At 43.3% G+C, this 12637-nt stretch overlaps 2 protein-coding genes across 4 annotated transcripts in view; one reads left to right on the top strand and one right to left on the bottom strand.

Annotated features, from left to right (window-relative positions):
* Positions 1 to 4824, bottom strand: part of DTNBP1 (dystrobrevin binding protein 1) — an 85320-nt gene extending 80496 nt beyond the window's left edge. The window contains exons 1-2 of the mRNA XM_068128296.2: positions 4442 to 4824; positions 286 to 339 (exon numbers count right to left, since the gene is read on the bottom strand). Of these exons, the coding sequence (XP_067984397.1) occupies positions 286 to 339; positions 4442 to 4497 (110 nt within the window). The 5' untranslated portion in view covers positions 4498 to 4824. The remainder of the gene's footprint in view (positions 1 to 285; positions 340 to 4441) is intronic.
* A 60-nt stretch (positions 4825 to 4884) lies between these two features.
* LOC137434992 (uncharacterized) lies at positions 4885 to 12579 on the top strand. 3 transcript variants are annotated; one of them, XM_068128300.2, is made up of 3 exons: positions 4885 to 5015; positions 8326 to 8521; positions 11518 to 12579. In XM_068128300.2, the coding sequence occupies exons 2-3, from the start codon at positions 8351 to 8353 to the stop codon at positions 12328 to 12330; spliced, it is 984 nt and encodes a 327-aa protein (XP_067984401.2). In that variant the 5' UTR covers positions 4885 to 5015; positions 8326 to 8350; the 3' UTR covers positions 12331 to 12579. The 3 variants fall into 3 exon arrangements, with proteins under 3 accessions (XP_067984401.2, XP_067984399.2, XP_067984402.2); XM_068128298.2 differs by having other exon boundaries at positions 4889 to 5067; XM_068128301.2 differs by having other exon boundaries at positions 4893 to 5038.
* Positions 12580 to 12637: the final 58 nt, after the last annotated feature.

Raw genomic sequence — 12637 nt, 5'->3', positions numbered from 1 at the left:
TGTCACCGTACTCGCAAGCCGTTCGCTTTGGACCAAACCATTTCATGTAAATAGAGGGGGGGGATTGTCACCGTACTCGCAAGCCGTTCGCTTTGGACCAAACCATTTCATGTAAATAGAGGGGGGGGATTGTCACCGTACTCGCAAGCCGTTCGCTTTGGACCAAACCATTGCATGTAAATAGAGGGGGGGGATATAATTTTAGATATAGATATAGTACGGGCATGCCCTAGTTATTATAATAATACAAACTCGGAATAAATGTGTACAAAAAACCCATCTTACTGGACGTGCTTCTTCACTTTTACATCTCGGGACTTTTCGCTGAGAGTTTTCAACCTGAAAACACAAAAAAAAAGAAATAAAAGTAAAGATCATCAGGCAAAAGTACAACACTACAAGCCTTCGACATCTCTAACATATTTCAATGGCAAGTGATCTCTGACATGTGCACAAAACAATGCAAAGGGAAAGGTGGGAGGGACAGGGGGGGGGGGGGTAGTTAGGAACATCTCCCCTCGCACCCCTTTAATTCCGTTAATTATTATGAGAATATTTCTTTGATTTATATTGTTTCGATATTCGACAGAACTTTCAGGAACGCATCCCCAGCGTAGACCAGGTATTACAGTGGTATACAGTTCCACAAACACAGGAATCATGCATGACTGTTGAATAACATGAGGGATTTGATATGATAGGAAAGGAAGGATGAGAGGAAGTTGATATTTGGACACAACAATGACAAAGTGATTTGGCTGTAAATGGTATTTTTGATTTATTGATGAATCAATTAATCGATTATTTATTCAATTTCTTTTTTTTTGAGTTACTGATTCAAATGAAACGGTGGTGGTTTGAATATGCTATTAGCCAATTGATTAATAATGTAATTATCTTACCATCATTATTTATTTATTTTCATTATTAAGCATTTATTTATTTTCTTTCTCATCTGGGCAATATCTCAGGCACCTTTTGAGATAGGTAGCTGATATTTGGACATAGCATGTGACCCGCTTCAACGTTCGCACTTTTTTTTAAATACACATCAGGACTGGTCTCCGATATCCAACTCTGCTGATATTAATTAGTCCCCTACCGGTGTACGTAGTGTGTTCAAAAAGTATCCGACCTTTATTTTTCGTGCGTAAAAAAAAAAAGAAGCTAGGGAGGCGTTGATTGGTGCACGTATGTAGGCGATCCTAATGCACACGCGTGAATTTTTTCACACCTGCAGAAGCTGTCATTCGACGGCAGACCGCCGATGAGTGAGGACATGTAAGTGAGCGCCATCGGATTTTCGTTTTTGACAAAATGACGGAAAAACTTGAACAACGCGACTGCATCAAATTTTGTGTTTCATCAAACTTGCATCAAAACTGCAACTTGGTTTCTGGGTCGTACCCATAAACCCAGGACTCATCACCAGTGATCACTGTGTTGAGGAAGCTGGGATCGCTGTTCACAGTCTCCAGCATGTCCTGTGCGATCTCCAAACGGAGTTGCTTCAGCTCAATCGTTAGCAGCTTTGGTACGAACTTCGCTGAGATTCTCCTGAAGCCCAAATCCTCCTTCATAATGGAATGAACGGTGTTGAATCTTGCGGATCGTTTCCACTTGGGAATCGCCAAGCTTTACACAAAATTTGATGCAGTAGCGTTGTTCAAGTTTTTCCGTCATTTTGTCAAAAACGAAAATCCGACGGCGCTCACTTACATGTCCTCACTCATCGGCGGTCTGCCGTCGAATGACAGCTTCTGCAGGTGTGAAAAAATTCACGCGTGTGCATTAGGATCGCCTACATACGTGCACCAATCAACGCCTCCCTAGCTTCTTTTTTTTAACACACGAAAAATAAAGGTCGGATACTTTTTGAACACAGTAGTACACCGGAGGGGACTATAGGTTTGCACGCCGTCCCTCCGTCCGTCAGTCCGTCATGCAAAGAACAGTTTTCCGGACCTTTTTTCTAAACGCTTAATGCTAATGATTTCAAACTTGGTACATCGTTTCCTCATCATAAGTTACAGACCAAGTTCGAACTTTACGACGTTTCGATCATTTTTGACAAAGTTATGGCACTTTGAACTTTGGGAATTCTGATAATTCTGATGATCCTTAACTCAGTGTCATTTTAAGTTTTAATTTCCTTTAAAAACCATTTTCTCTGCAACAATTGGACCGATTGAGATCAAATTTTCACGGTAGGGGGGGGGGGGGGACTCGGTCTGTTGAACATTTTAATGGTAATTATTACATCACAGGTCACGTGGTTCGGCCGCCATATTGTTTTTCGTGAAAACACGAAAACCCCTTTTTCTCTGCAACGGCTGAACAGATCGAGGCCAAACTTTGCAGGCAGAATCGCATACCCATGACGAACAAAAAAAGTCAGCGAGCATGACGTCATGCATCACATGGTTTCAGAGTTATGACATTTTTAAGCATGAACCTTTAAAACCGAGCTCCTCCGTCATTTTTGATCCAATAGAGGGGAAACTTCACAGATCTGTTCAGCATGTCAGTCTACTAAAATCTCCTTTTGGAGTTTGCAATAGGGCGCGTGCGTGGTTTGGCAGATATCGTTAATTAAACGAAAATATATTTTTTAAATGGATGTCTTGTTTATTCTAGAGTTCTCCTCAAGCCGCACCACGCGTCCTCAGCCTCGTCTCGCGAACGTCAAAAGCGCGACACAGCGCGCACTTTCGGGAGGGGCGGAGCCAAGCCGAGCAACATATATATACCCACATCGATCATTGATCGTGAACTGGAAAATATAATAAATTACAGATATTTAGCGACTCGAAAGGTTCTTTATCAACAACTTATTTTGTCGTGCTTCTGCTGAACTGTCTGCAAGGTGTATAAATCGAAGTCCCGAGTGCGAATCACAGGTGAGCCCGTCCTGAGGTAATTAGCGATTGGGAACGATTCAGAACCTGTGGGTAAAGAACCCTTGGTAATTTCCCCAACAGTTTTCCGGACGACAGACTGCCGGTAGGGGACATGTATTGCAGCGCAATACTCAGAATGTTTGTTCAGCCTGGGAATTCTTCCACAAAAACCTGCTCTCTCATATGTACAGATTCATCCCATCTCGTCTTCAATTAATCTTAACAATCCTCCCGTCACTCTACCTTGGATTCAAACCAGGTCCCTCTACATTGGACCTGCTGATTCTGCTCTCCTGACAATGTGTGGAGGCCGTCATTTTGTCAGATATGAGATCAGGGCCGCCTATCTTGACACAACTCGAGCATTTGATCCATCTGACATTGGGCCTGACTCTCAAAACTCTCTGCCTATGCCTTGGGCATAGGGCATAGGCTCCCAAATGTTTTTGTCCATGACCTAAAAAATTGAAATCACATTAGTCTCGTGACCCAAATGATACCGGTACCTAAGGTACCTATTTGGTACTATTAACTACCATAAAAATTGATGGAAAAAACGCTTTTGACATAAAACCTTTTGACATAAACTTTGACATAAAGCAGGATTTTTGAGGAGTTGGAATGCTGCCAACATTTGAAAACGGTACATCGCTATAAGATGAAGTGGCGCATAGTCATCCTCCACCCATTAAAAAGCCCCTTTTTCTCAAGTTCTACGAACTCTCCAGTTTGTTCCCCGTTTTAATTGAATCAATAGGCTGGTGTTGACTTAACAGTTAACATGGCTGACTTAATATCTTAGGGTCTTCAGATTCCGGCTCTGTCGTGCCGTTGAAATAACGCCAGGTGGGTTGACTCAGACTGTCATCCTTCTGAGGTCGGCAAAATAAATACCAGCTGACTGGTAACAGGGGGCACTGCATCAGCGGCACAGCGGTACTTCCAAAAAATGATGCAACCAACAACTACAGGCTGCAAAAGAATCAAACAACCTAACTCTCGGCATGAACATTCTGCACATCCCCTCCCAACTTAAAAAACACAGCACCCAACTGCCCACCACCACAGCACGCTATTGCTTCCTCTTTCCACCCCTACTCGAAAAACAACAACTCACTCCTTCCCAGTGGTTACAGGAAAAGGATCCCTTACTCTCACATATCTCATAACCCTGTTATGGAATATAGGGGGGGGGGGGGCTCCATACATTCCCCCCCTCCCCCCCACCTCGCTCACTCTTCAGCCTCCTCATGATCCCCTCTTTTATAATAACTCCAACATTTTCTTCCCCTCAAGATACAAATGGTACTCACTACTCTTCTTCCTCACCTTTCTAAGTTCCCTACTAGTACTACTACTACTACTACTACTACTAGTACTAGTACTACGTTACCACCTTTTACTATTTCGCTTCCTGCTCATAATTTCTCTCATGATCATTTTTAATATTTCATTTTTAATCACACACGTCTTCTCAGTCACTACCGTCACCACCGGGGCACCGTCTCCTCATCTTCACGACCACAACCAAAACAACTCACCCTGATGTTAACTCTTGCTGCACGACCACCAATCGCTCGCGGAACGACTCGAGCATTTCCCGCCACAGATCACCCTCTCGTAGCGGCCCAGCAGTCCGAACACCAAAATGTTAAAACTTCCCTTTCAAAGTTCCTCCACAATCTATACGAACAAGTTCATTAATCAGTCACCAAAGGTCACACGGCTCTGCTCTGAGCTGATCACGTGCTGCTGTTGTTGCTGCTGTTGTTGTTGTTGTTGTTAAAGTCCGTGAATGTGGACCAAGAAAAAAAAATCACACAACTCTCTGTATTACTCCGTAAAACATAAGTAACGTTGGATTGGCTATAGCAGTGGTAAAAAAAGACTAATTTTGTCCAAAAGGTTCCGATCTCGAAGGTATGTCGAGGGCCAGTGGGGTGGGTGGAGATATCTTCGGCTAATTTCCGCTTCCGCCGCCTGCCCCGCCTCCTCTGCCGCCATCTTACGCCATCAAGAAAGTCTTTTCTTGAATAGAAAGATAGCGTGTCTGTGCTATCAGAACACTTGAAGCTTACTGCTCATGTGAAAACGTCCGAATGCCGACCTGCGCAAGTATAAACTGCAAAAATCGTCAGGTCAAGGGCAGTGGCAAGACCTTCCATAAGTAAAATGCTTTGAGAAACATGTTTGCCACGTTAAACTTAAAGGGCTATCGAAGGGCTTCTGCATTTAGCGATTGTTGTGTGGTTTTGTCTTTACGCGTTGTTTTCACTTAACATCAATCTTTATTTGTCGTCACTGTTACTTATACCTATATAACAGGAGACTGTGGTACCGACGTGGTTTGTTTTGTTACGTCGTCACGGTCTTGACCATCTCTGGCTTCCAAAAGAGGGCGAAAAGGGTTAAAATGACGTTCGACAGATTGCACAAGCCAATGGGAATTGTTAAATTGAGAGCGGTAGTTGGGTAGAGGGATATCAGATTATCAGTCGAGCAGAGGTTGAAAACTGGATTCCTCTCACACTGGAGGATGAAGAAGAATGCGTTCATGTGGGCGTGGTCTAAACGATCGTGTGGGCACTGATTTCCCAAGATGCTGGGGATCCCAGGTTCAAATCCCATATAGTGTGCGCTTTTGTTCATGTACTGTTGTACTTGACCTTGTAATTAATGTAAAAGTTTACTTTTGTCGTGTGATGTCATTCTGTATGTAGGAGTCCCTCCATTATCCATAGTCAGTGTAAAAATCAAGTCTGACAAGGAAAACTTCAGGAAAGGGATTTTTCAGGTGGCATCAAAGTTTGTCATTAATATAAAGGTTTCAGGAGGTGGAACGGAGTCCTCCCAGGACCCAAAGTATCCATCTCCTCTTCAGTAAGAGATCACGGTTCATGGACCAACTTGTCCCAAGGGCTCTTTTCAGGATCGTCACATAACCCCAGATTGCCGCCAGTTGTAGTTCATTTGTGGTAATATTCCCGGAGATGTTTTTTAAAATCTCAGTGATAGGTTCTTCTTCATCATTCCTGTTCCAATTAATCACTGATACAATTTCGATGCTCTTCAGCTTCCAAGATCTCTTGACCTCATTTTTGGGGTCCTGGTATTTGGTCATTTTCTTGATTTCTGTGTTGTTTAGGCCAAAATCGCTGGTTACTGATATCTCAATTAGCAATGCTGCCTTTTAGTTTTACTTTTTGTTCCTGAGTACAATGTCCAGTCGCAATGCTTTGTTTTCTTTGTTCACACTGGATGGAATCATCAGGTCATATGTGAGCATTATGTCTTTGTTTTCAATGATTGCCCTTGGTTCGTGTTTCCATGAGTTTTGTGGAACTGGGATATTGAAATTTCTGCAGACTAGTACACCCGTTCCTTAGGGGGAGGCAGGAAGGGTCATTCCTCTCTGGGGTATATACAGTCACGTGAAAAAGTAAGCACATCCCATGTAAAATTTTGACTTTTTCAACATATTTCAACATACAGCTATTTGATCTTCATTTCAACAATATTGATAGATAAAGGTGATATAATATAACAAATATCATGAAACATTTACATTTTGTAGTCCATTGTATAATTTAAAGACATAAATGCAAATTTCGCATGTGGAAAAAGTAAGTACACCCCGACATTTAGCACTACTTCAAATACCTAAAATTAGAATCAGGTGCACCAGCACAGGTGCAAATGATAAGAACATCGTTAGAGAGGATCTTGGAGGAACCTGTCTTATTTAAACCTCAGACATTTAGTTTGGGTTGCTCTTTGTTGTTGAAGTGTGTGGCGTCACCATGCCTAGATTAAAAGAGCTCTCTGAGGCCTTCAGAAAGAAGGTTATAGATGCCTACGAGTCTGGGAAGGGATTTAAAAAGATCTCCAAACAATTTGAAATCAATAATTCGACTGTCCGGAAGATCATCTACAAGTGGAGAAGATTCCAAACAACTGCCAACTTGTTTAGGCCAGGCCGCCCCAGCAAGTTCAGCCCGAGAGCAGACCGCAAGATGCTGAAAGAAGTCTCAAAGAACACCAGAATGTCATCACGGGACCTCCAGGTAGCTCTTGCCACTGTTGATGTCAAAGTGCACGAGTCTACCATTAGAAAGAGGCTGCACAAATTGATCTACATGGGAGGTGTGCCAGGAGGAAACCTTTGCTGTCCAGAAAGAACATCAGGGCAAGACTAAAGTTTGCCAATGAACACCCATGCAAAGACCAGCACTTCTGGAACAATGTGCTCTGGACAGATGAGTCAAAGGTAGAGCTATATGGCCACAGTACCAGAAGACATGTTTGGTGAAAACCAAAGACAGCATTTGACCACAAGAGCCTGATGCCAACTGTAAAGCATGGTGGTGGAAATATTATGGTTTGGGGCAGCTTTGCTGCATCAGGGCCTGGGCAGCTCACCATCATAGAATCCACTATGAATTCTTCATTGTAACAGAGGGTGCTTGAGGATAATGTGAGGCCATCTGTCGAAAAGTTGAAGCTCAACCGAAGGTGGACCTTGCAACATGACAATGACCCTAAACATACCAGTAAATCCACCAAGGAATGACTGAAAAGAAAGAAATGGAGGGTTCTGGAATGGCCAAGTCAAAGTCCGGATCTAAATCCCATCGAGATGTTGTGGGGGGGATTTGAAACGAGCTGTGCATGCAAGAAACCCCTCAAACATCGCACAGCTGAAATAATTCTGCATGGGGGAGTGGGCAAAAATTTCTCCTAGTCGATGTCAGAGACTGGTAGCCAGTTATAAGAAACGCCTACTTGAGTTTGTTTCTGCCAAAGGGGGCAATACCATCTATTAGAGCCAAGGGTGTACTTACTTTTTCCACATGCGAAATTTGCATTTATGTTTATTTAAATTATACAATGGACTACAAAATGTAAATGTTTCATGATATTTGTTATATTATATCACCTTTATCTATCAATATTGCTTGAAATGAAGATCAAATAGCTGTATGTTGAAATATGTTGAAAACGTCAAAACTTTACATGGGGTGTACTTACTTTTTCACGTGACTGTAGATTACAGTAGATCTCGGATCTTCAAGAACATTGGGGTGTGTTCATTTACCAAGTTTCTTGTGGAGAGCTTGCCAAGTGGTTTGAACATTCAAACTAATGTAACGTGTTAAATAAGGTGGTGTAAAATACGCTGCATCAAAAGCGGTAAACTTACGAAAAAGAAATTTCCGACAACCTTTAAAATCCTTATTTCATTTAAATTAAATTATATACTCGTACACTGTAGAACACACACCATCGGAGTGTGATCCATCCAGTATTGTACTCCTTAGCCAATGAAACTACTTCGGCAGCCCGATGCACCTCACGGCGTGAGAGGAATGGTCGCTTATTTTTATTTTATCAAATAATTGCATTATTGTCTGCGTTTTTTTTTCAGGTTTCCAAAAAGTCGTCCGAATATCATGAAACACTGGTTGGTGAACGTGGGGACGACGAATTACAAGCTCTCAAAATTGGCTGTTCTGTGCTCAGACCATTTCAAGGAATCCTGCTTTGACAAGACAGGCCAAACGACCCGTCTACGAGACGAAGCAGTACCGACCATATTCGAGTTTTCCAAACACTTAACGAGGGTACTGTGTCAGTTTCAATATGCAATTGAGTCTACTTCATGACGTAATAATATCATTTAATATATGCATGCTATTCAGTTGTCCCTCTTCTTCTTCTTCTTTTGTCTGCAGCACATGGCTGTGGGTAACATAATCTCTGCTCACGCGGATCGTGGTTGTGCCGCGGATGCAATGCCTCTTTAGGTTAACGCAGGAATTTGGAATTTGTTAACGGTGCGGTGATAGCTGGCATACTCTTCATGAAGGACGCAGTGGGATCTTTAATGTTTATCAACTAATGCTGACAGACAGGAAACCCAGCTTAACATCCATCCGAGGGTTGGCACACACATTGATGCCTCAATGTGCCTGCAAACACCAGGATAGCAGTTTATAGCTGGGCCAAGATTTAAACCCAGGCTAGACAGCTTACAGTGAAGTGTACATACAGTGCATTCAGAAAGTATTCAGACCCCTTCACTTTTTTCACATTTTGTTATGTTGCAGCCTTATGCTGAAATCGTTTAAATTCATGTTTTCCCTCATCAATCTACACTCAATAACCCATAATGACATAGAGAAAACAGGATTTCAGAAAGTTTTGCAAATTTATTAAAAAGAAAAAACTGAAATATCACATTGACATAAGTATTCATACCCTTTGCTATGACACTTGAAATTTAGCTCAGGTGCCTCCCATTTCTCTTGATCATCTTTGAGATGTTTCTACACCTTGATTGGAGTGCACCTGTGGTAAATTCAATTGATTGGACATGATTTGGAAAGGCACACACCTGTCTATATAAGGTCTCACAGCTGACAATGCTTATCAGAGCAAAAACCAAGCCATGAGGTCGAAGGAACTGCCTGCAGAGCTCAGAGACAGGATTGTGTCGAGGCACAGATCTGGGGAAGCCCACAAAAAAAATTCTGCTGCATTGAAGGTTCCCAAGAGCACAGTGGCCTCCATCTATCTATAATTCCAGTAATCTCTGTGTGTGTATGTGTGTGTGTCTGTGACCGCTGTTTCTCGACAACCACGGGTCCGATATACTTGAAACTTGCCAGGTATATTGCTGGGGACCTGAGGATGTGCCTTTTCAAGGTTTCATATTAATCGGAGAAGTAGTTACCGAGCTATGTCCAAAAAACGATTCAACCAATCAGAGAGCAGCGAGCTATCACGTGTGCCGAACGTGGCGAACAGACTCTGCCTCGGACGGCACATTTGAGAGCGTATTCATTTTTTTCACGTTGGCAAACTATGTTGGCGCTATGTTGGCGTTAAACTATGTTTTAAAACTAAGTAAAACTAATTTGCGATTCATCGTAACTGCGATATGCGACCTTCCGGACAGTCAAATGAGGACGTCACTTCCGGACTTACGGATAGTCATAGTGACGACGTACTGATGCTGAACGTGGCGAGCAGACGCTGCCTCGGACGGCACATTTGAGAGCGTATTCATTTATTTGACGTTGCAATCTGTGTTGATTGTTGTAAGGTACGATCGATTGTAGTACACGTTTATAATAACTCTGCCGATACAGGCCCGATTAACTGCAGCGCCATCCGAGCTGCGGCGTCGGGACGATACATTCATTGTACGGTCACATCACGCACTTACGGGCACGCCCATGGGCCCATGGGCGAAGACATTTTTTTATTTTTTTTTGGCAAGGAACGGGCACCCACGTACGGGCACGTCCTAGTAATTCTTAAATGGAGGAAGTTAGGAACAACCAGGACCCTTCCTAGAGCTGGCCGCCTGGCCAAACTGAGCAATCGGGGGAGAAGGGCCTTGGTAATAGAGGTGACCAAGAACCCGATGGTCACTCTGGCTGAGCTCCAGAGATCCTACGTGGAGATGGGACAAATGTCCAGAAGGACAACCATCACTGCAACACTCCACCGATCTGAGATTTATAGCAGAGTGGACAAAACGACTCGCTCGCCGGCATTCTGGTCTTCCCTGGGTTCTTTGCGGGCTCTTGGTGCTTGGGCTTGGTCTTGTCTTGGTGCTCTTGGGCTTGGTCTGGTCTTGGTGCTCTCCTCAGTGAAAGACACATGGAAATTGTTAAGCCTCTCCTCAATGAAAGACGCATGAAAGCCCGCTTGGAGTTTGCAAAAAAGCACTTAAAGGACTCTCAGACTGTGAGAAACAAGATTCTGTGGTCTGATGAAACCAAGATTGAACTGTTTGGCTTCCATCTGGCCACTCTGCTGTAAAGCCCAGATCGGTGGAGTGTTGCAGTGATGGTTGTCCTTCTGGAAGTTTCTCCCATCTCCACACAGGATCTCTGGAGATCAGCCAGAGTGACCATCAGGTTCTTGGTCACCTCTCTTACTAAGGCCCTTCTCCCCCGATTGCTCAGTTTGGCCGGACGGCCAGCTCTAGGAAGGGTCCTGGTTGTTCCTAACTTCCTCCATTTAAGAATTATGGAGGCCACTGTGCTCTTTGGAACCTTCAATGCAGTAGAGTTTTTTCTGTAGGCTTCCTCAGATCTGTGCCTCGACACAATCCTGTCTCTGAGCTCTGCAGGCAGTTCCTTTGACCTCATGGCTTGGTTTTTGCTCTGATATGCATTGTCAGCTGTGAGACCTTATACAGACAGGTGTGTGCCTTTCCAAATCATGTCCAATCAATTGAATTTACCACAGGTGGACTCCAATCAAGGTGTAGAAACATCTAAAACATGATCAAGAGAAATGGGAGGCACCTGAGCTAAATTTCAAGTGTCATAGCAAAGGGTACGAATACTTATGTCAATGTGATATTTAAATTTTTTCTTTTTAATAAATTTGCAAAACTTTCTGAAATCCTGTTTTCTCTATGTCATTATGGGTTATTGAGTGTAGATTGATAAGGGGAAAAATGAATTTAAACCATTTCAGCATAAGGCTGTAACATAACAAAATGTGAAAAAAGTGAAGGGGGTCTGAATACTTTCTGAATGCACTGTAATTTTAGACTATTGTGCCAGCCCTGATTGTACATGTATCTACATCTTTGCAGGAAGAGGAGTGGAAACCTCCTGTTTGCTGCACACCTGAGGAGCCCCCACCCTGCATGCCATCCACAGTCGCACCAGCCATTCCCACAGTTACCATGTCAACAGAAGCTTCACCTCCACTTCCCGTGTCGTCGTCAAGTGCTCAAGCTGTAACTTTGCCCCAGCTGGATAACACTTCACAGAACATAATTCCAATCAAATCACTCAGACAAAGCAATCAGGAGCAAGACCACACCTATCATGTTGACAACCTGAGGATATTAAAAGACAAATGTAATACTGCAACCGTCATTATTGAACAAATGGTGAAGAAACTGAAGTGTACACAGCAGCAACGCCGGCGTCTGATGAAGAAAGTGACACGTTTGGAGTCGATTATCACAAATTTAGAAAACGAACGGCTGGCATTGCCACTAGACACGTTGAGGGGCTCGCTTACCGATCTCCACTTACAACTCCTTGAGAGGATTGTGCATCTGCCAAACAGGACGATCACAGAAGAGGAATTTCCTCCTGATATTTGCAAGTTTGCTCTTACCCTGCAGGCTTGCTCCATCAAAGCTTACGAACACGTCCGCGATTCCCTTGGCCTTACCCTGCCCTGTCAGTTGACAACTAGTCAGGAGCATAGTGAGTGTATCAGAAAGCCTGGATCCATGGATGAGATGGTTGACGCAAATGACGGAGAGTACGGTTGCACGGAGGAGGTGTTGGCATTAGAGATGAAAGCTGGTGCAGCTAATGCCATTGACCTACCACTGAATGAGGATGGATTGCCCCAACTCAAGGACGTCGTTCCTGCCACTCTGCGCTAGACCAGGTTGGTGACACATTTTCAAATAATGAACAATCCCACGTGTGACTGCACTCAAGATAACAATCATACATTTGAACTGTCATTGGGTGCAACTGCTGAGTGAAACAAGGTCACCGCAAAGTAACGCACCACAAACAAATGATCAAAGCTCTCATTGTTCAAACACTTTTTCTTGTTAACTGGTAACGATGGAGAATATTTGTTCAGGTGAGGATGTACATGTGAAATAAAAGGGAAAAGATGTAAAGTGTTTGCACAGTGTATGTTTGTATAAATTGATGAAAGTTATGGTTCATCCAGTAAGA

This window comes from Myxine glutinosa, chromosome 9 (genome assembly GCF_964187855.1).
Source record: "Myxine glutinosa chromosome 9, kmMyxGlut1.1, whole genome shotgun sequence".
Classification (NCBI taxonomy): Eukaryota; Metazoa; Chordata; class Myxini; order Myxiniformes; family Myxinidae; genus Myxine; species Myxine glutinosa.
The sequence above is the reverse complement of the archived record's forward strand: the minus strand, read 5'-3'. Positions and strand labels throughout refer to the sequence as shown.

What these genes read in the sequence shown, in the direction of transcription:
- LOC137434992 (XM_068128298.2), top strand. Translation starts at nt 5,000, where the DNA reads ATGCCGACCTGCGCAAGTATAAACTGCAAAAATCGTCAGGTCAAGGGC. An exon ending in AGTGGCAAGACCTTCCATAA is followed by an intron (nt 5,068 to 8,325) that starts GTAAAATGCTTT and finishes TTTTTTTTTCAG; the next exon opens with GTTTCCAAAAAGTCGTCCGA. An exon ending in TTTCCAAACACTTAACGAGG is followed by an intron (nt 8,522 to 11,517) that starts GTACTGTGTCAG and finishes ACATCTTTGCAG; the next exon opens with GAAGAGGAGTGGAAACCTCC.